Source organism: Euprymna scolopes, chromosome 1 (genome assembly GCF_053919585.1).
Source record: "Euprymna scolopes isolate OS-2025 chromosome 1, ASM5391958v1, whole genome shotgun sequence".
Lineage (NCBI taxonomy): Eukaryota > Metazoa > Mollusca > Cephalopoda > Sepiida > Sepiolidae > Euprymna > Euprymna scolopes.
The window spans coordinates 175,662,047-175,684,564 of record NC_136482.1 but is presented as its reverse complement, the minus strand read 5'-3'; the positions used below and the strand labels follow the sequence as shown (position 1 = coordinate 175,684,564).

General features: G+C 34.0%; 1 protein-coding gene across 7 annotated transcripts in view; it reads right to left on the bottom strand.

Moving 5' to 3' along the window:
* LOC145277656 (glutathione synthetase-like) overlaps positions 1-22,518 on the bottom strand; it is a 113,823-nt gene that overhangs the window by 46,903 nt on the left and 44,402 nt on the right. For all 7 annotated transcript variants that reach the window (XM_080129303.1, XM_080129282.1, XM_080129314.1 and 4 more), the window contains 3 exons: positions 22,292-22,387; positions 8,550-8,736; positions 217-298 (listed from right to left, as the gene is read on the bottom strand). In XM_080129303.1, the coding sequence (XP_079985429.1) occupies positions 217-298; positions 8,550-8,736; positions 22,292-22,382 (360 nt within the window). In that variant the 5' untranslated portion in view covers positions 22,383-22,387. The remainder of the gene's footprint in view (positions 1-216; positions 299-8,549; positions 8,737-22,291; positions 22,388-22,518) is intronic.

Sequence of the window (22,518 nt, the reverse complement as noted above, 5' to 3'; positions counted from 1 at the left end):
AAAGTGAAGGTAAAGCTGGGATTTTGTGTACCTGGAAGCGGGTATATTAAAAGATAAGGAACAATGTCACCTTAGGGGTCAAAATAAAAAGGTCAAAATGAGAGAGCGAACTCCCAAGTCACCTTTTATATGATCAACCAATGGTTCATTGCCTTATGGTCACATGATCTTAAACTCTACACATTCAGAAAAAGCAAACCCAACATATTTTTATACCTGAAACTTCTTGGTTTTATTCTTGTAAACAAACTCATAGATTTCCCAGAGCTTCCGAGTAAAATCATCGATTTCAATGACACTGCAAATAGAAAATAATTCTGATATTCTGACATACATATATCTCTTGTTTAAATTCGTTAATACCTGTAATAATATTTCAAACAGAATTTGTGGAATTTTACTTGTTTATTTATATATTTTTGTACGGATTTTGGGCTCAATAGTTTGTTTGACTCTTCCCTGGTGTATTGATCACATTCGTTCGTAAATCCTTTATTCTGACACCATATTTTCTTATATATTTGGTATATGTTTTATTATCAGGAAAATAAGGCAAAATGAAGTATGCTTGTTAAGACTAAAATGGTTGATTGTTAGTCTGGTTTTATTCAAGTTAAACAAAAGTTTGCACTTTTATAGGGAGGCAACTTCTAACTGGTGCAGAACGTCTGCTAACATAATTTCAGTTCTTCTTTGTTATTGTAGCGAAATCCGACAGCCCCCCCCCACCAATGAGTTTTCATTAAAAACAATAACTATCTACTGTTTTTATCAATTTCAACAATAAGCAATGTTATCTACCCAATTGCTATATCAATATTTGTGAAATATTACTACATTATTACATAAAACATATACTTTGTACAAGTAGATCATTGCTGCATGACAGCCACCATCATTGTAACAAGACGGACAGAGTTACTTCCCGACTTGATGCTATTAATTTATATATACACATCGAATTTTTTTCGAAAACTATTTTCATTAAAAATTAATTTTCTATCTTTTTTTTTTCATATTTTCATTACTGCAGCATGGCAATTCGGTAAATACCATTGGTTTCACTTAAAATTGAATATTTTTCGAATTTTGCTACAATAATGAAGAAGAACCACAATTTCAAACAGGAGTTGCTTTTGTTGTCCATATCTACATGATTTTCATATTTTGGCACCTGTTCTTTTATTAACCCTTATCCTCGAGTGGCCTCCGGTCCTTGATAAGCGGTGATTCCTGTGTAAAAAAAATCTACATGATTTTCATATTTTTACATCTGTTCTTCTATGCGTACATTCAACTCTAACCTTCTATAGTGTTTGTTGGATACTCATGATTTCTTTGATGGTGGTGGGTGGGGGTGGGCGAGATGTTAAGTCTTACTTGATGGAAGATTTATTTGCCCATTCTATTTTGCTGGTGCGTGCTTTGTCCGACGGGTAGATGTGTTGGATTATTGACGTTTGTACACAGAATACATGCAGTTTTTTATTAAATTAGGATACGTGCTAACAAAATATATTAGTCTTAGAAAACAGAAATCCATGAGTTGTTAAAATCAATTAATCAAAACTCAGTTAATTATATAATAACCAAAAATCTATAAACTTTTGTAGACGTATTTTTGATTTTCAAGAAACCTGTAGGCATATTAGTTTTTGTAAACTGACATCCTATATATTCATCATCATCATATATGGTTTAATATCTGTTTCACATGCTGGCATGTGTTGGACGACTAAGAAATTTACTTACAAACTAAACTATTTCTGGTCAGGGCTTTATTTATCCCTTTTTCTCTCAAGTCAATTCTTTATCATTTTCTCCCATGTTTTTCTTGAACTTCCCTGTGAACTGGACCTGCTACCTCAACTGTTGTACATCTACCAACTCAAAAAAAGTCTCCTCTATATAATTCAGATTATATATATTATTTAATTGGAATTCATTACTGAGATGAGTATTATTTATTCATTTTTTTTTAAATTTTATTGTGGACTATTATCCTCATCTTTTGTAGTTGTTGTTCCACAACGTTTCGGCCAACTATTCCTCTGGCTTTTGTCAGGTGGTAACCGCGACAGGATAGGAACTCTGAATCTCCTAACTGCATCCACTGCAATTACTGCCATTCATAGTTGTCATCTCACCACATTTTGGCCAAGTAAGCCTCTGGCTGGCTTTGGGTAGGATTGAAACCGCTATCTTCAGATAATTCTCACCTGACTAAGACCAGAGGAATAGTTGGCCGAAATGTTGTGAAACAACATCTACAAAACATGAGGATAATAATCCACAATAAAAAAAATTAATTCAGATTACGTCTTCCTCTAAGGTCATCAGATCTAAACCTGCTCTTAAGATCCGCATTACACAATTCGTAGATAAAAATAACTTTCCACCTTATGTGTAATGCGAGAGGGACTTTTTGAATTGCAATTTAGCACAACTGTTTGATGCTTATTTATATAATTAATGAGTTTACAGTAAATAATGCTTGAAATGATAAAACCATATCATGTGACATGGAGCCATGATGATAAAAACATCAGAAATAGGTTTCCAAAGAATGGGAAAATTCAAGTAATGTTTTAATAAAAAAATTGTACCTATTGAAAGAAAGGGTTATACAAATTCCTAGTTTATATATCCCCCCCTCTTGCCTCAAGATTTGTTCGCTCCTCTTAATATTGTTGAGCTTTTTTATCATCTTGATAAAAGTTTTGCTTTGTTAAAGATATATTCTTTGTTAACATAATTGTGTGTGTGTGTGTGTGTATATATCTATATATCTATAAAAGTGAACGTGTCTGTCTGTCTGTCTGTCTGTCTGTCTGTCTGTGTACATTTCCCTACGCAATAACTCTGTCAATTTTTAGTCTATAGACTCGAAATTTGAAATACCGGGTACTGAGATTTGGGAAAATCGATGTGACGGGTGTCAGCCAGAAATTTGGCTGTTAAGGGGTCAAATTTCAACGATTTGACCTTTAAGAACTCTACCAAACTCCTCTGACAATTTTGGGTCTAGACACTTGAAATTTTAGATATAGGTTCCTTGAACATGGATCTAACTTAATAAAGTGATTTGAGCCCGAAACAATAAATTTTAAGGGGTCATAATAGGGGTCAAAGTTTTAAAAAATTAACCATTTTTTTTTTTTTTGCTTTTTTTGCACAGCATACACCTCCAAACACCCAAGCAACGCCGGGCACCCCTGCTAGTATATATATATATATATACACACACACACACAAAAAAAAATCTATAAAATATTGTAGATGTATTTTTGATTTTCAAGAAACCTGTAGGCATATCAGTTTTTGTAAACTGACATCCTACATATTCATCATCATCATCATTAAAGGGAGGCATCTCCTACAAATGTCATCCTCTCCACTGTACTGTATATCGATACTCTATGGCTGACTGGGATAGCTTCTGTACATTTATATCTGATCTACCTCTGCATTCCATGTTTAAAAAGGATGTGTCCTCTATAGTATCAGACCTGACCGAATGGTTAATTGTAGGCATAGACAAATTCATACCATCCAAAAAATTCCAACAAATACCTAACAGCCAGCCATGGTTCTCCTCAGAATATGCTGCTGCCATTGCGTACAGAAATCACTTTTTCCATAGCTACCAACGTAATAGATGTACTGAGACTAAAGCTGCTTTCAGGATTGCCAGCAACCAATATAAAAGAGTAATAAAAAATGTAAGAGAGCTATATGCTCAGTTTGTTAAATCCAAAGTAGCTGAGCATTGGCTTGGTTCCCACCAGTTTTCGCAAATAGCAAACAGGATCCTGAACAGAAGCGTGCGTTCTATCCCAATCATCATCAATGGACCTGAGATCATCTCGTCAGCATCAGATAAGGCCTAACTATTTGCCAAGAACTTTGCAGCTAATTCTACCCTATGCGACGAAGGCCATCAACTCCTCGTATTTTCTCCTATTACAGACAACACGCTATGCAACATACAAATATCTGTACGTGAGGTCGCCAAGCTAATCAAGAACCTTGATTCCAGTAAAGCAACTGGCCCTGACAGGATTCCAATTATAGTGTTGAAAAAGCTTCAATCAGAACTTGCCCCCATACTTACAAAACTGTTTAAGCGTTGCCTTAAGGAGAAGTGCTTCCCAACACCCTGGAAAACCTCATCAGTTTGCCCTGTATTTAAGAATTCAGGTGAGAAGTCATTTCTCTCTCAGTACAGACCAATAAGTCTCCTGTATGCCATGTCAAATAGAGAAGTAGTCAACCACTTCAGCAGAAATAACCTTAGTGACATGCAATATGGTTTACGTTCTGCTAGATCTACAGCAGATGTGCTAACAGTTATATCTCATAGGATTAGTGAATCTCTCGACAAAGGCTTCCTTTCTAGGGCAATTGCTCTTAACATATCAAAGGCCTTCGACAAGGTATGGCATAAAGGCCTACATAAGATTTCCACCTACATTATAACTGGAAATATTTTCTCAATTATTAAATCATTTCTCTTTGATAGGTTCATAAGAGTAGTAGTTGATTGGCAGAAATCAGAGGCCCAGAGTATTAATGCTGGAGTCCCTCAAGGGTCCATCCTGGGTTCAACTCTCTTCCTGATCTACATCAATGATCTCCCAAAACACATACTTAAATCATTTGTTGATATCTATGCTGATGACACAACCATCTATGGCAACACATCAAAGGCCGTAAATGACAGAGTTCTCTCTGATTCTCTCTCCTCTGATCTTGAGCACATGGTACAGTGGGGGAAGAAGTGGCTGGTTACTTTTAATGCATCTAAAACCAAGCTCCTATCTTTACATCATCAATGCTCTGATCCCCATCTGGCATCAATTGAAATGGATGGCTCTCATCTTGGGGAGGCTCCATGTTTGGACAAGCTTCTGGGTTTGACCTTTACTCCTGATCTAAAATGGAACATGTACATCAAGTTTGTTGCCGAGGTCACTGGGAAAATGGTGGGATCCTTCTACCGCTCCAGAAGATATCTCACTACTGATGCAATTCTCTATCTATTTCAGAGCCAGGTACGTTCAAGGATGGACTGCTACATCTGGGCAGGAGCTGCTAAAAATAGCCTATCCTGCTTCTACCTTGACAGAGTACAAAACAGACTTTGTGGCTTAGTAGGGCATGCCTTTTTCTCTTCCCTGCAACATCTCTCCCACAGAAGAGACATTGTGAGCCTGTCTTTGTTTTATCATTACTTCCATGGCAAGTGCTCGTCTGAGCTCCAATCTCTGGTCCCCCCCCCCCCGCCAATCTTTCACGAAAAACACCCGTCCAGCTGAAACTACTGTCAATAATTTTCCCCACTCTTTATCTGTATCTGTGCCTAAATCAAAACGTAGATTCCATGAACAAAGCTTCTTTCTTAAAAGTGCACGCCTGTGGAACTCTCTTCCATTGGCGGTTTCCCACCTGACTATAACTTGGATGTCTTCAAGTCCAACATGAACAAATTCCTGATGAATCACCCCCTTTAAGTAAGACACTTTATCAAATCTCCAATACTAAAGATTACTATGATACTATCCCATGGATTACTGTACACGCAATAACCCTTATCCCCGAGTGGCTTCCGGGCCTTAATAAGTGGTGACCACCATATAAAAAATAAAATAAATAAAATAAAATAAAAAAAAATGTATATATATATATATATATATATATGAGAGAGAGAGTGAATAATAAATAATCTCAGCCTAAAGGCATTGTCATGTGTCAAGCAGGATTAAAAAAAGGAGTTGAGTTCAAAATCCCCACAATGTTATTTACTTTGAGAAAAAACAACTAAAGAATATTGGAGGATAACAGTTTAACATTTATCCTCAGGTGGCTCTTGGACTTGATGAAGGGTGATCCAAAAGTTAAAAGAACGACACCAGAAAATCATCATCATCATATATTTACTCAGCAGTTTTTGTTTTAGAAGTTTTGAGATGAGGAATGATCGTTTACATTATTTAGATTATTCTGACTACTGTTCTCATCTTAGATGTTGTTCTCACAACATTTCAGTCAATCTAACTTCCGATCGTCTTCATGGTATAATGGGTAAAAGTGCGAATTAATATTGCAATTTTTCTAATCGTATGTCATATGAAAGATATTGTGATGCTAGCGAGAAGAAAAGGACACAACGCAGATGAAAGCTTGTATTTTGAATAAAGAATAGAGAAGAAAGAAAGATGTCTTCAAGTCCAACATAAACAAATTCCTGATTAATCACCCCCTTAGGTAAGACACTTTATCAAATCTTCAATACCAACTATTACTATGATATTATCCCATTGATTATTGTACACACAATAACCCTTATTCCCGAGTAGCTTCCAGGCCTTGATAAGAAGTGATTCCCCATGTAAAAAAAAAAGAAAAAAAAAAAGAAAGCGTTTTACAAATAACTGATATATTGCAGGAACTGGTCTTATTCTCTAAGTTCGTTTTGGCATAGTGCAAAAATAGGGAGTCTTGCCTTTCTGTACTACTGATATGAACCCTCACATGTGTACTACTGTGTCGAAGGTGGAAATAGCTAGGGGCTATGTTAAGAGATAAAGAGTAAGGAGATTTTGAAAAAAAAAAAAAATACTCTTATAGAATTCAGTGGATGTTCTAAAAGGTAGCCTGTAATTGGGTGTTTTCATTCAATCGCAAAGTACATAACAAACGATTCCAATAATAATCAGTTCTAAATGGCAGTCTCTTGATGATGAAAGTTTGTACTTGAAAAATGTTTGAGGTTACTTTGGCTGAAACATTGTGAAAATAACATCCAAGATTAGAACAGTGATCTAAATAATTCAAATCAACAGTCTTATAAATACTAGATTAAAAAAAAAAAAAAAAAAAAAAAAAAAAAAAAAAAAAAAAATCAAAATAATTCAATGACAAAAGAAAAACATGAAAATTTAAAAGCAATAATTCTAAAAAACACAAACAAAAAAAAAAACTATATGCAGATTAAAGTCAATAAAATGTATTGGTGTAATGACACTTACCAAGGGGCTTTCTGTTTTGAAAGTCGTTCACACTTAACTGTATAATTTAGTCTGAAGACCCCCCGCTAGATTACCACTATAATTTTTTTGACAATATCATCTACTGAATTTGTGTTTATTATGTAGTTGAATTATTTTGGGATAAATGCAAATTTTCTTTTCATTACATTTATTTTATTCAATTTATTACACGTGAAAAACTCATTTCTTAACAGTGTTAAGTAAACATGCATTTTATTTTCCATTTATTTAAACATTCATTTATTTTCTTTTCCATGAATTTATTTCAATTTATTGTATCTATAAAAAAATTTTTTAATTACTTATAGTACTAGTTATTTTTGTAAATAAACAGGGTTTGTATTACTGTACACATAGATTCAAAAAAGTTGTCGAAAAACAAATATATAACAAATAAATGTTATCAAAGGCAAGATAAGTTATTTTTCTACCAAACTAGATATAATTTTCGTGTTTTTATTCAATTTAACATGTTTATTCAGCTTGAAAAACATGCAGTGTTTACCGATGTATTCGAAAATTCAAAATGGCGGCCGACTCTCTCTTTAACACTGTAAGTTTGGGAAAAGGTGTTATAAATAATAAACTAGACAAAATACTGTTAGAAATTCGCTCAATATATGTTACCGTGACATAACTTGACATATATTCGGTGGTTTTTTAATAGCATTTTGTCAAGTTTATTATTTATAACACCTTTTCCCAAACTTACCGTGTTAAAGAGAGAGTCAGCCGCCATTTTGAATTTTCGAATATATCGGTAAACACTGCATTTTTTTCGAGCTGAATAAACATGTTACATTGAATAAAAAACACAAAAATATATCCAGTTTGGTAGAAAAGTAACTTATCTTGCCTTTGATAACATTTATTTGTTATATATTTGTTTTTTTGACAACTTTTTTGAATCTATGTGTACAGTAATACAAACCCAATAAACATATCTAATTTATTTGAAAAATATTACATTTGTTAAAAAAAAGTTTCTGTAAATGAACATATTTCACGAAAATAATCAAATTTTAGATATTCATGTGTTGAGCTATATTTTTTCAGGGTCTTTTAATTATACTATATGGTTTACTTTGGATGACTTTCAAAATTGTCACTTGCCTCGGTAAATATGCAGCTACACCAAATAATTTTATGATAAAATTAGATCAAATAATAAAATAAGCTAAATGCATATTAAAATAAAATAATTTTATGATAAAACTAAATAAAAATAATAAAATAACCTATGGATATTAATGTATATTAAAATCAATTAATTGCTATGATAAAATGAAATCAGAAAATAAAATAAATCTATGACAGTACTAAATGGATATTAAAATAAATCAAATAATTTTGTGATAAAATAAATTCAAGACAATGCTAAATCCATATTGATATCAATAAATAATTTTGTGATAAAACTAAATAAAATAAATATATGATAATGCTAACTGCATCATGATAGTATTAACTGCATAATTCTATAAGAAAAATTCAGACCTTTTTAATGACTCTTTCAGAAAATCATAATCATGAGCGACTTTGTGCATAAGTAGGTTGAAATCAGTTTGCATTTGTTTGGCTTCATTGTAAATTGACCTTGGTATCATGGATGGAAACAAGGCAAATGGGGCGTAGTTGACGACGTCGGATGAAGTTGGAAAATCAGCAGTTCGCATAAGAATACCTAAAATGGAAAGTAAATGTGTATTTTAGGAAAATAGAAATAACAATAGACAAACAGAAAATTTAATGGTGCTTGTTAAGATAGAGTCAATAGATCGATCTTTTAAAAATGTTGTTTTAAGCAAAAACAATAGTACGCACTTAATTGTCATTTGAAAATAGTAGTATATCCAAAAATTACGAAAATTTATTGAGTAGAACAACTGCTGTTTTTAATAAAAAAAAAAAAAAGAAAAGTCTATCACTATAGACAACAAATATTGCACGTCATGAACAAGTAATCTAAAATATTTGATTCAAGTTATGTACCCTGTGTGTGAACTCTTCACCATCTACTTTATAACCTCTAAGAAAAATGCAATTTATCCAATTTGCCATAAAAATTACTTTTAACTGTAAATAACTTTCAATGAGATGAATTTTCATAATTTTTTTTTTGATATATTACTCTTTTTGACATGACAATATATAATATTGTTTTTGCTTACAACAACATATTTAAAAAAAAATAAATAAATAAATAAATAAAAAACATCGATTTGTCAACTATCTTAACAAGCACCAATTTGATGATATCCAAAAAATTAATAGAATGATTTTTCTTGTTTCCGGTAATCTTTTATCAGATTTTATTAAGCTTTAAAATTATACTTTAAGAAACATTTAAGCTTGGTTTAAAAAAAAAAAAAAAAAAAAAAAAAAAGATGGTGTCTGATACTATCAACATCCCCTCAAGTGTTAAAGAGGGGAGAAGAAAGAGAAATCTTAAAATGGAGTACTGTAGTCACATCTGGGCAGGAACTGCTTGGCACTCCTATCCTGCCTTGACAGAGTTCAAAACCGCCTTCAAAACCTGGTAAATGATACCCTTTTCTCTTTCCTGCAACCTCTTTTCCACAGAGGAGACATTGTAAGCCTGGTTGAAGCATACTTCTGTAACATACTTTTGTCAAACTTTTGTTAACTATACCACTATGTCTTGATTTTTACCAGTCTTGTAAGGTCACAACAATTATCAATAATGATAATAGCAAAGTAAATCGACTTATGTTTTGTTATGCAAGAATATCTTAACAGATATGTCAGTTTGTGAATTTTCAAAGGAAATTAAAATGGAAGAAATAACAAGCACATCTAATTGGTTTATAAAATAAAATTTGTTTTTCTTTATTTATTGTATTTGCATGATTTTTCAATTAATATTTCCTTAAATCAAGGGTGGTTTTTGCCTATGATAGAAAGTGTGTGCGTGTGCGTGTAAGTAAAAGTTAAATACTACCCAAGATATACCCACAAAGCTGATATATTCTTTTTCATCTGCAAAAAATTGAACATATATCAGAAAGTACCATCTGCTATGACTATGCAATCCCTACAGCTATATACTTAGAAAATGCAATTGAAACCTGATAGAGATATGGGACTGGAGAGGAGAGTAGCAACCATGGTTGAAGTCAGAGCTAACCCAAACAGAAATGAGCAGGAGAAGAAAACTTACAACCACTCTTGGACTTGAGCTTACATTCCACTAACTCCTTTTAAACGTTTTTTTTTTTTTTACTATTTAAAATGTGACAAAGTCCTAGCAAAATTGGCAGTCATGACAGAAAATATGTTAGCTTGGCTAAGTAAAAGTAACGATAACAAATGCATAAATAATAAATTATATAATCAAATAAAAAATATATATGTATATATATATGACTAGCAGGGAGACCCAATGTTGCCCAGGAATGAATGAGGATCAACGAATGTTTCACCTTCCCATTAACGGGAATTTTATCACGACGTCCAATGAAGGTTATCCCATTGCACAAGCAAGAAGGAAAAAAAAACAAAAAACGAAAGAATACTACCATAAACAATTTTTTTTTTTAATAAATGGAAAGGTAAATAGGGAAAGAAAGGTATAGTCAGTTTTATGTTCACCAATAACAGTGTCTGCCAAATTAGTCCCTCTGGCGGTTCTCAAAGAACTCCATTAACAATATTGTAAGAGATAGTAGGGGTAAGAATATAGGTGTAGTCAGGGCTTACTGTGTGTCAAAGAACTTAAATAAAACACGTCAACACTTAATCTTTTTAAAAGAGGGTGTATGTAAATTACCTCCCTTGCGCCATTAACTTAAATGTTCTCATTCGAGAAAATTTCAATCCTCTTGATTCTGTAATCCAAGAAAATAATCCAAATCTTCTGTGGTGTAATGTATTTCTATAGAAGATTTCTTGGTGCCTTTTGACGTGAATTCTAATACTTCATTAGTATTCTTTTTTTATAAGACCAATTCTAGGCCTTAAAATAGTTCTTTCTTCCTCGGTGAAGAGGTTGTAATTTTGTTTACAACTGATTTTTTAAACACAGTCTTTTCTGACTAATTCTGTGTCGTCTTCCTTGACGAATCCTGATTAAAGAAAAAGAAACCAAACCACTGGTTTCTCTTGTTTAAACTTGCGATTTTTAACGTCTTTTCTCCCGACGCGGGATAGCGAGCCGACTTCTTTCTCATGTTCAAAACTTCCCCAAAATATGGCACACACATCTCCTTTTATCAATCGAAAGGCACACATTCAACACGTGATATAACAAGCAGTAGCTGCACAAGATACACCAAGAAGGGGGGGTAAAGGGGGGAGGGAGAGAGAAGGAAAGACAGAAGGTGGAAAATAAAATTTCTACACCATATTTTGTCATCGAAATCAGTAAAAATCGCCCATTTTTCAATTCTCTTTGCAGTAACTTAGTTTACAATACATTGTAGTCTACATTGCACTGTACAGAACCTACTGTTGATTTCATAAAATTATTTTTTTATATATAATGGATTGAACTAAAGTTTAAAATGCAAATATCAACTACCATGGTTCAATTGTGCTCTAAACAGACACATTCATTTTGAACATGCCCCTGTCATATCAAAGAGCCTATTGCTGATTTTATATGCTGGGTCTTTCTGCTTGTGCGGTTATAAAACTTCTCAAATGCACTTGTGATGTTAGGCTGTATAAGGCGTTAACTTTAGACAATATTGCCTGCTCATTTTTTCATTGGATTTTTTTTCAATTACTGATACTTATCAAAGACATTCCAATACAAAACCTATCTAAAAAACATTGCCAAGCACATAAAGTGCATTTGTGTGAAATTTAAAAAAAATCAACCCAACTGATTAGGAGTCCATAGGAAACAAACTCACACACACAAAGTTCCTTTTATTGAATCAATAAAGTGAAAGTTTTTTTAGTTTGAGTCTATCAGTTACATCTTTGCATTGTTCTGCCTTCTACAAACCTAAATTTCTTTTACATTAAACAATGCTTCAAGTAAACTATTTGAACATCTTAAATTTTCTTGCATTTGGTAATAGTTATTTGTTGTCTGTTTTTTTGGGTTTTTTTTACACCCCTTTTTCCTTATTAGCTATACTGTACAATTGCTCTTTTTTTTTTTTTATATACACCGTTTTCTTTCAAAATACCTCCAAGGTGTGTGGGCCTGATCTCAACCCTGCTATACTAATTAAGAAATGTTCAGCTGAGCTAGCCTCTGTACTTTCCAAGCTCTACAAAAAATGCCTTGCTGAATCCTGTTTCCCTAATAGCTGGAAGATGGCCTCTGTGGTACAGTGTACAAGAATTCTAGTGAAAAGATTGACCTTCTCAGTTATCGCCCCATCGGTCTCCTCCCCATCTTCGCTAAAATCTTTGAGACCTTAATTAATCAAGCACTAGTCCACCACCTCACAAAAGCAAATCTCTCTGACAAAAAGTATGGATTTAGGCAATGTTGTTCTGCTGCAGATATTTTAACAGACATCTCTGAATGCATATACATTGTACTGGATAAGGCGGACAAAGCCAGGGCTGTCGCCCTTGATATATCTAAGACCTTTGACAAAGTCTGGCTTGAAAGGCTGCTAATGAAAATTAAATCATAAGGTATAACCAGACTAAATACTAAATATAATTAGATCCTTCTTAGACAATAGGACCATCCAGGTTGTCATTGATGAACGTTCATCCAAGCAGCATAACATTAATGCAAGAATACCTCAGGGGTTGATGCTTAGACTACTATTATTCCTGATATTCATAAACAACCTTCCTGATAATATCGTGTTTGAGATGAGTATATTTACTGATGATACAATGCTCTATAACATGCATGAGGGCAGAACCGATACACATAAATCTAAGATAATGGCAGAACCATTAGAAAATGACTTCCAGACCGTAGTGGAATGGGGTCGCAAATAGACGGTAATGTTTAATGCTAGTAAGACTAAGCTGTTCTCCTTCAACAAATACAAGATGCCTCTCCAACCACTGATATCCATAACAAATAACACCCTACCTGAAAATTCAATCTCCTCAGCCTAACATTCACAAGCAATATAAACTGGAACAAATACATTAGGGACATTGCAAAGGCTGCTGCAAAGAAGATGGGTTCCCTCTATTGAACTAGGAAACTACTCACACCTGAGAGCACCCTGTACTTCTACAAAGCCATCATTCACCCATATATAGAGTATTGATGCTACATCTGGGCTGGTGCATCTACTACTCCTTCTTAGATAGGGTTCAAAAAAGAGTTTCCAATCTAATATATCCCACTTTGTCAACTAAGCTCCAACCCCTGTCCCATTGCTACAATGTTGCATCCATGTGCCTGTTTTACAAGTATTTTAATGGAATGTGTTCTGATGAACTCATTGCACTTGTGCCCCCTCGATATACATATCCTTGACAAACACTTTTAGCAACAAAATCTCACCCCTTTACTGTTGAGGTCCCTAAATGCCAGAAAGCTTTCTATTCTGAGAGTATCTTCCCTCGAACAGCTAGACTTTGGAATTCCCTTCCTTCTACCTCCTTCTCTGGCTGTACTCATATGCAGAAGTTTAAATGTAATGTAAACCAACATCTTGTTAATCTTTCCTAGGCATGGTTTCAAATAGTAGCCCCTTACGCCCAAGTGGCGATATGCCTTGTTAGGAGTGAATGCAACTAAAAAAAAAAACAAAAAATAAAAATAAAAAATAAAACCTATTACATTTATCTAAAAAACTTACAAGCTGTTTCCTTTAATTTCCATTTTTTTCACATCAACTTTTAAAGATTCAAATCTTTTCCTTTTATAAAAGTTATCAATAAATTCACAATCGACAAAAGTTTCTTAGAAAATGTTCAATTTATAAGGTTGAACTTTTACAATTAATGCAGAATATTGAAAATCAAGGAAAAAAATATTTGTCAAATAAAAGAAATGCTTTCCATATCAATGGATTCACAAAAGACTTAACAGCAAATAGAAAACCGATCACATCCAGTAGTTAAACAGAAAAAACAAAACAGCAAGTCAAGTAAATAACCGTTAGACCAGCTTGCCATGATCTTTAAAAAGTGTTTTCAAACCTACTAATTCTTAATATATCGAATTCGTCATGAGAACGATTCACGCATGTGCATTCATGAAACAGTTAGTAAACAAATAAAAATCTGATGACCCCCAAGTATCAATTTTTCAATTTTGACCCTCTCAACAGCCCTTTTTTTCCAGATGAAAACCAATTCAAAAGTTCTCCACATGTCTGAATAACCTAAATACTAAATTTCAAGCCTGTAGATAAAATATTTTGTTGAGTATATAGGTTGAAAAGTGTCATCACACATGCACACACATTCTCACAAGAAATCTTCTCAACCACTAAGATGACTTATCTGAAAATTAGAACTTACCAAAATAATAAAAAGCATAATACACGAAATGGAGCAATTAAAGAAATTGAAAAAATTAATGATGAAAAAACAAATTATAATAAATGAAAATCCTTCACCCAGGAGTTTTCAAAGAGAAGCCCTTTTCATCAGAGGATAAACATTAATAAAAATTAAATAAATAAATAATGCATCACCGATTAGCATAAATTTTAAAATATATATAAAAACAAACAGGCGAACCTGAGAAAGCGTGCCCCCGACCTTTTTATTTTCGTCCTTTTTTTCAGCAGATTATTATCAAATGGACACTAATCTACCAGATTATAAAAAAAAAAAAAAAAAAAAAAAAAATCAATCAATATTTAAATATTTGTACGGGGTGCTCAGTCTTTACTGCAAGATTTTAGTAAATCAATCACCCATTTTAGAACCACGCGATATTTTAAGCCAAATTTCATGAATTTAGCCTTTTTTCAGAGATTGTTTTAAAAAAGTGAAATTCCAAAAAAGGCTAAATTCACAAAATTTGGCCTAAAAATGTTGAGTTGTTCTAAAATGGGTGATCGATTCACTTGAATGTTGCATTAGAAACTGAGCATCCCTTATAATAATCCGCTGAAAAAAAATGAGGAAAAAGATGAAAATAAAAAATAGAGAGTGGAGGGCAAATTTCTACAGATCTGCAAAAAAATATCTAAAGACCTTTTTGCAAAAAATAAAAGGAATTTCAATATAATAACAGACCAAACAAAAAAAAAATCAATCAATCAAATAATTAACTAGTCAATCAATATATAGTAATCCAAAACCAAAGGAAGAATCTGGAATCCATGTGTGAATTTATTATAGTGTGGTACAAAAATGTTGGTGCTTCTTATATTGCACAACTGGTGCTACCAGATCAGGCTGCCCTGTGGCTTCATGAGACGAAATGCACCTACATTGACGTTTTTTTGTTTTCTGATCTTTTTTGTAAAACTTAATTATGTTCTGCAAAACCAAAAACAAAAACAACAACCTATTTCCCCCCCCCCCTTTTTATTTTATTTTTTCCTACCTTACTCCCGGTCCTGGATATGACCTTAAACTACATCCGATGGTGAGGTCCGGCTTACGGGCTTGGGGAGTGTGGAGCCACCTCTTAATTGCCATTGCTCCCAGGTCCACCCTGACCCGGAGTGGTAGTACCTGTTAGGGTCCCAACTATGGGTCAAATAGAAACAGATTCTAAAAAGGAAAAGAAACAACAAAAAAAGAAAGAAAAAGAAAACAAATATATTCTATTAAATTATCTATTTATTTATTTATTTTTTTGCCCTGTCGGTAGGGCATGAGAACAAACCGACTGTCCCCCTGCAGAGGGTAAAAATCCCTCAATGGGGCAACTAGTTAGCCGTGGGTTGCTACCCGTAAAGTCTTAGGACGTGATCCTGGTGATTGAGCGAACCTAAACTAGGATACATAGAAGTTTAGGCACAGCAACACATTACTTTGGCCCTTACTTCGATTAGACGGGCGGTCGGAGAGGCCCGATCCGACCAATCGGCCAGTCACGCCAAGCCCCACCATATATTGCCCATTCCAAAAACTCACTACTAATACAACACATCCCCCCTCTCCCACAAATAACCCTACTCCCTAATATATGATGGAAAGCGGTGGCTGAGGGTCAATCGATTAGGTGTGAATATCGATGACGAGGCTGTAAACCCCTCAGGATTGCTACAGATCCCATAGCAATATCAAGAGAGAACAGATAATCATTATGATACCACCAAAGTCGGTTATATCATCATTGTATCCCTGTAGAGGCTGGGCGAATGGGTTTCCCCCCAGGCTCTTCCCAAATAGGACTCCGAGGTGGGTGGGGAACAAAGATGACGAAAAAAGAAAACAAAATATATGGCTTATTCCTCCCAAAAACCACCCAACCACCCAAAGAGAACCCACTCTGATGTCTCTGACATCAGTAGCTCTGACGAAGAGACGATAAAACCAAGGAACTCAACATTCGTAGTAATAGAATCAATGGAGGAAACTCCTTTGAGCAAACTATCACCTTTTAAAATTGAAAAAAAATCTTAAAACTCTAAAACCAAAGTCTATTAAAAAACAATTTAACGGCAGCCTACTAATAGAAACCCATAACGAAGAACAAACTAAAGAAATATTGAAACTAAAATTATTTGAAAACATCAAAGTCAAATGCTACAGACATCCAACCCTAAATACCTGCAAAGGAGTAGTGAAAAGCCACGAACTTGCACTTTGTCCCTTGGAGGAAATCAGGACAAACTTACAGAAACAGAATGTGTTAGATGTTCGCAGAGTTCAAATAAAAAAAAACAGTGAGAAAATCGATACCAATACATATATACTAACTTTCGATTCCCTCACCATACTCAAAGAAGTGAAAGTCGGATATATGAAAATAAATGTAGAAATTTATATTCCAAACCCCCTCCAATGCTTCAAGTGCCAGAAGTTTGGACACCATCAAGATCGGTGCACACGATTACCAGTGTGTGGAAGATGTGGAGAAAGTGGCCCACACATTGACTGCAGAAAAGATTTCAAGTGTGCCAACTGCCTGGGAAACCATGGCGCTGGCTCTAGATATTGCGAAATATGGAAAAGAGAAAAAGAAGTGACCAAACTAAAACATATAAAGAATATATCCTACCCAGAGGCCAGGAAAATCATTGAAACTAAAACATATGCAGATGCAACAAAAAAAAACTAATCCAATCAACAATCAAAATGGTCATATACATGTAACGGATACAACTGACAAGAAAATTGATGTCCTAAGCAAACTAATAAAGGAAATGAAAGAACTATTAGAAGAAATGAGGAAAATGAATAGTGCAATGTCTGCAACCAATCCAAGGATAATATTAAGTAAAGACACTACTGAACCACAAAAAGAAACAAAACCACAAACCATTTCTACAAAAACAACCGAACAACCATCAAACACATCACAAGCCAGAAAAGAATCAAAAATCCCCCCAGACAAAAAAAAAAAAAACAAACAAAAACAGGAAAAGAACGATCCCGATCTATATCTCGAACAGGGACTCCGACAGAAAATAGATTTGAGGGATTGGAGACGATGGAAGTTGAACACAATTCCAAATGATGAACAAAATATTACAATGGAATATCAGAGGGATAAAAGCAAACCAAAATGAACTCACATTATTAATAACAAATATGAGCCCAGCACTTGTCTGTCTACAGGAGACCTTTCTGAAAGAAAATAATACCATCAACATAAAACACTACACATCTTACAACTACATAAATAAAGATACGGACAGAGCTTCTGGGGGCACATCAATACTTGTGAAGAATGAAGTCTCTCAAAGACAAATAAATATAAACACAAACTTGCAAGCAATTGCAGTTTCAGTGACTCTACATAGAACTATAACACTTTGCTCAATCTACATCCCTCCAAAAGATACAATCAACGAAACTGAGATAACTCAATTAATAAAACAACTCCCTAAACCCTTTTTTCTACTAGGAGATCTCAACAGTCACAATGTAATATGGGGAAGTAAAAAAACAAATAAAAAAGGAAAAGAAATAGAAAACATAATAAATAAAAATAATCTATGCCTCCTTAATAATCAAAACTACACCTATATGTACCCAGCAACAGGTACTTTCCCCGCCATTGACCTTACCTTATGTGATCCTTCCATATATATGGACTATGACTGGAAAGTACACAATGACACCTGTGGGAGTGATCATTTCCCAATCATCCTGGAAAGTCTAAGTACTAGCACTGAACAAAAAACACCCAAATGGAATCTACATAAAGCGGATTGGGAAGACTTCCAGGAACAGTGCAAAAACCAATTAATTATCGAAAAGAATGATGAAGATGACCATTTGAACTACTTCATTAAAACACTCACAAACATAGCAAATAATACCATACCGAAAACAACCAAAACCAACAATCACAACAAACCTTGGTTCACAAAAGAATGCAGAAAAGCCATCAGAGCTCGACGAGCTGCCTTGAGAAAATTCAAGTATCCAACAAGCGAAAATCTGGATTTCTTCAAAAACAACAGAGCAAAAGCCAGACGAATCATAAAGGAATCCAAAAGAACAACTTGGAGAAATTATATATCCAAAATTAATGTGAATACCAAGGCGAAAACAGTTTGGAACATGATGAGGAAAATAGAAGGAAAGTGTAGTAGTACACCAATATCCCACATCTCTAAAGGCAACAAAATATACACCGATCAAAAAGACATTTCCAATAACCTGGCAGATAATTTATCAAAAATTTCATCATGTGACAAACAAACAGAGAAATTCAAAAAGATTAGAGAAAAGGAAGAGAAAAAGAAAATTCTATTTAAATCACAAAATACTGAAAAATACAACCAACCTCTTACTTTGTCTGAATTAAAAGAATCGCTAACCAAATCCCATGACACAGCTACAGGGCCCGATGAAATTCCATATGAAATCCTCAAAAAACTTCCAGAAACCTCAATGAAATACCTACTTGAAATTTTCAATATTATATGGTCCAGTGGAAACGTACCCGAGACCTGGAAAGAGGCCACAATAATACCAATCCCCAAATCTGAAAACTCAAACATCCAATCCCAATCAAGTAACGTCTCAGATCCATTGAATTTCAGGCCAATAGCTCTAACAAGCTGCATTTGTAAGACCATGGAAAGGATTATAAACAAAAGACTAATCTGGTTCCTGGAAACAGAGAATCTTATTACAGAATTTCAAACAGGATTCAGGAAAAACCGAAGTTCAATAGACCACATAGTCAGACTTGAAACCTTCATCAGAGAAGCCTTTGTAAGGAAGGAACATTTAACAGCAGTGTTTTTTGACATGGAAAAAGCCTACGATACTGTGTGGAAGTACGGTGTTACAAGGGATCTGAAGGCGCTTGGACTAAAAGGCAGAATGCCAATTTTTATTGAAAATTTTTTTAAAAATAGACGGTTCAGAATAAAGGTTGGCACAGCTCTTTCGGACTTGAAAGAACAAGAGAATGGAGTACCTCAAGGGAGTATACTGTCAGTGACCCTGTTCAGTATCCGAATTAACAACATTGTAAAAAACCTTAACCCTGGGGTAGATTGCTCCCTATATGTGGATGACTTCCTAATATGCTGTAGATCTAGATATATATCTATAATAGAAAGGAAGCTTCAATTGTGCTTAAACAAAGTAATGAGATGGACGGAAGAGAATGGATTTAGATTCTCCAAAAGAAAAACGAAATGCATGCATTTCTGCAAACTAAAGAACATGCATAATGATCCTGTCCTAACCATGGAAGGAATGCCCATACCCGTTACTGACCAGTACAAATTCTTAGGGATTTTATTTGACAAAAAGTTAACATTCATCCCACACATAAACTATCTGAAAAAAAAATGTAACAAAGCTGTAAATCTTTTGAGAGTGGTAGCACATACCGATTGGGGTGCAGACAGGGAAACACTCCTTAAACTTTACAGAGCACTAGTCCGCTCAAAGCTAGACTACGGTTGTTTCATATATGGATCAACCCGAACATCATATATAAAAAGCCTAGACCCTATTCACCATACTGGCCTAAGATTGGCCCTAGGAGCATACAGAACTTCCCCCGTGAACAGTCTATACACGGAAGCACACGAACCCCCACTAGATCTAAGGCGAGAAAAGTTAGCCCTTCAATATTTACTGAAACTGAAGTCTTGCCCAAACAACCCTGCATACCAATGTACCTTCTATCCTAAATATGAAGAACTCTTTAACATGAGAAGAAAAACTATCAAAACGTTCGGGCTCCGAATGAAGGAAAGCATTGAAGAATCGAAAATTCCAATCTCCAGCATTCACAACTTCATACTGCCTAAAACACCCCCATGGACCATGAAACAAGTTGAAATAAAACTCAACCTAAACAAAAAGTCCAAATCTACCACAAACCCTATTGAATACCACGACGAACTTCAACATTTAAAATTACAATATTCAGACTACACCTTTATCTAGACAGACGGGTCTAAAAGCAACAATCACACTGGATGTGCAGCAACGTACCATAAAACCACAATGAAGAGAAATCTTCAAAATGAAGCATCTATATTCACTGCAGAGACTATAGCTATCGATCTAGCACTCAACATAATTTCAGAGGAAACCACCAAAAACTTCATCATTCTCACAGATTCTCTATCAGTCCTATTATCTATACAAAATCAAAAACAAGAAAATCCACTAACAACAAAATTAATAGAAAAAAATCAATATCCTTTCAACTACTAAAAACATTATTCTTGTCTGGATCCCCAGCCATGTGGGGATCAAAGGCAATGACAGGGCAGATATAGCTGCAAAAAGATCTTCTCACCTTCCAACTGACAATTTTAAGATTCCACATACTGATCTTAGACCCCAGATAAAAGCATACATACAGGAAAAATGGCAACTGCGGTGGAGTCAGCAAGAGGGCAACAAATTATACTCAATCAAACCTGAACTTAAGGAACGATGTCCGGACATCAAGAGATCACGCCGAGAAGATGTGATACTGACTCGGCTGCGCATAGGGCACACCAACTTTACTCATTCTTATATACTAAATGGAGAAGCGGCGCCAGAGTGCATCCCATGCCAGGAGACACTCACAGTAAAACATATCCTAGTTGGGTGTGATGACCTTGCCCCAACTAGAAAATTATATTATACAGAAAGCAATATGGAAGACCTTTTTGAAAAGGTCAACTCAGCAAATATTCTAGCATACCTAAGGAAAGTAAATTTATATAAGAAAATTTAAGGAAATTTAAAGTCACCCAAATATACACATCCATGTATAAATACAACATTTAATTTCTTAGTTCAATTTTATAAAAAAGGGAGGAAAGGCTGAAAAAGTCATTCCCCCCCCTCCCAATAAAAAAAGTTAAAAAAAAAAAAAGGACTCCGGCATTAAATGACCACATAGGTTGATATGCCGTAAAACCAATCAATCAATCAATCAATATATTGCACAAAGAAAAAAATATTGAATTTCAAGTGAAACAAATGGTATCTACATAATTGTCAGGTGTCAAATAGTAACATATCCAAAAATTATGAAAAACGATCAGGTAAAAAAATAATTACGAAAAAAAAAAAAGAAATTTGTGAAAGGAAGGTTACTCCAAAGAAATAAGTTGACAGGGGAGATAATCAAGTTCTGTTGCTTACGTCATGTGACGAACATAATTCAAAATGTCGGACAAAATTTATTCTCTATACAGACTTTATCGAAAACAGTTTTTCATTAATAATTATTTTTCTACCCTATCATTTTCCATAATTTTTGGATATGTTACTATTTGCGACATGACAATTATGTAGATACCATTTGTTTTATTTAATATTCAATATTTTTTCATTTGTATGATATAGAAGCATCAAAATGTTTGTTAAAAATTGAAAAAAAAAAAAAAATCAAATACTGAAGTTATATTCAATAATATCCATAATGAAGAGAATGCCATTCCAGGTGTGAAGGGATTATCGTTAGCTTCAAAGTCTAAAGAAATTGTACTTCATAGGGTCCAAAAATTATCACCGATGTAATTCGATGAGTGATATCCAAAAAGTCAGCTGAAAATAAAATTAAAGTCCATAAAATATCATGACACTATTGTTCTTAGGGAAGGAATCAATTTATAAAACAAAGAAAGTTATTAACCATTTTTATAAAAAAAATCTGCTTCCAGACAAAAAATAAATAAATAAAATAGTTAAAGTATAAAGCTTTAATATATATACACACGGACACTTACCATGAGTTAAAGCCCAATCTTTTCCTTTACTCATAATTAACGGTAGTTTTTCTTTGACTAAAGATTCATAATTGATGATAGGAGCTGCCATTTTCTCTGAAAAAAAAAAAAAAAAAAAAAAAAATGGAGAATACAAAATGAGTTTTAATCATTTAGAAAACATTCATGCTCAACACATTGCTCCCCTCCCAAAAAAGCTATCAGAAAATGAGAATATTTTTGTCCTC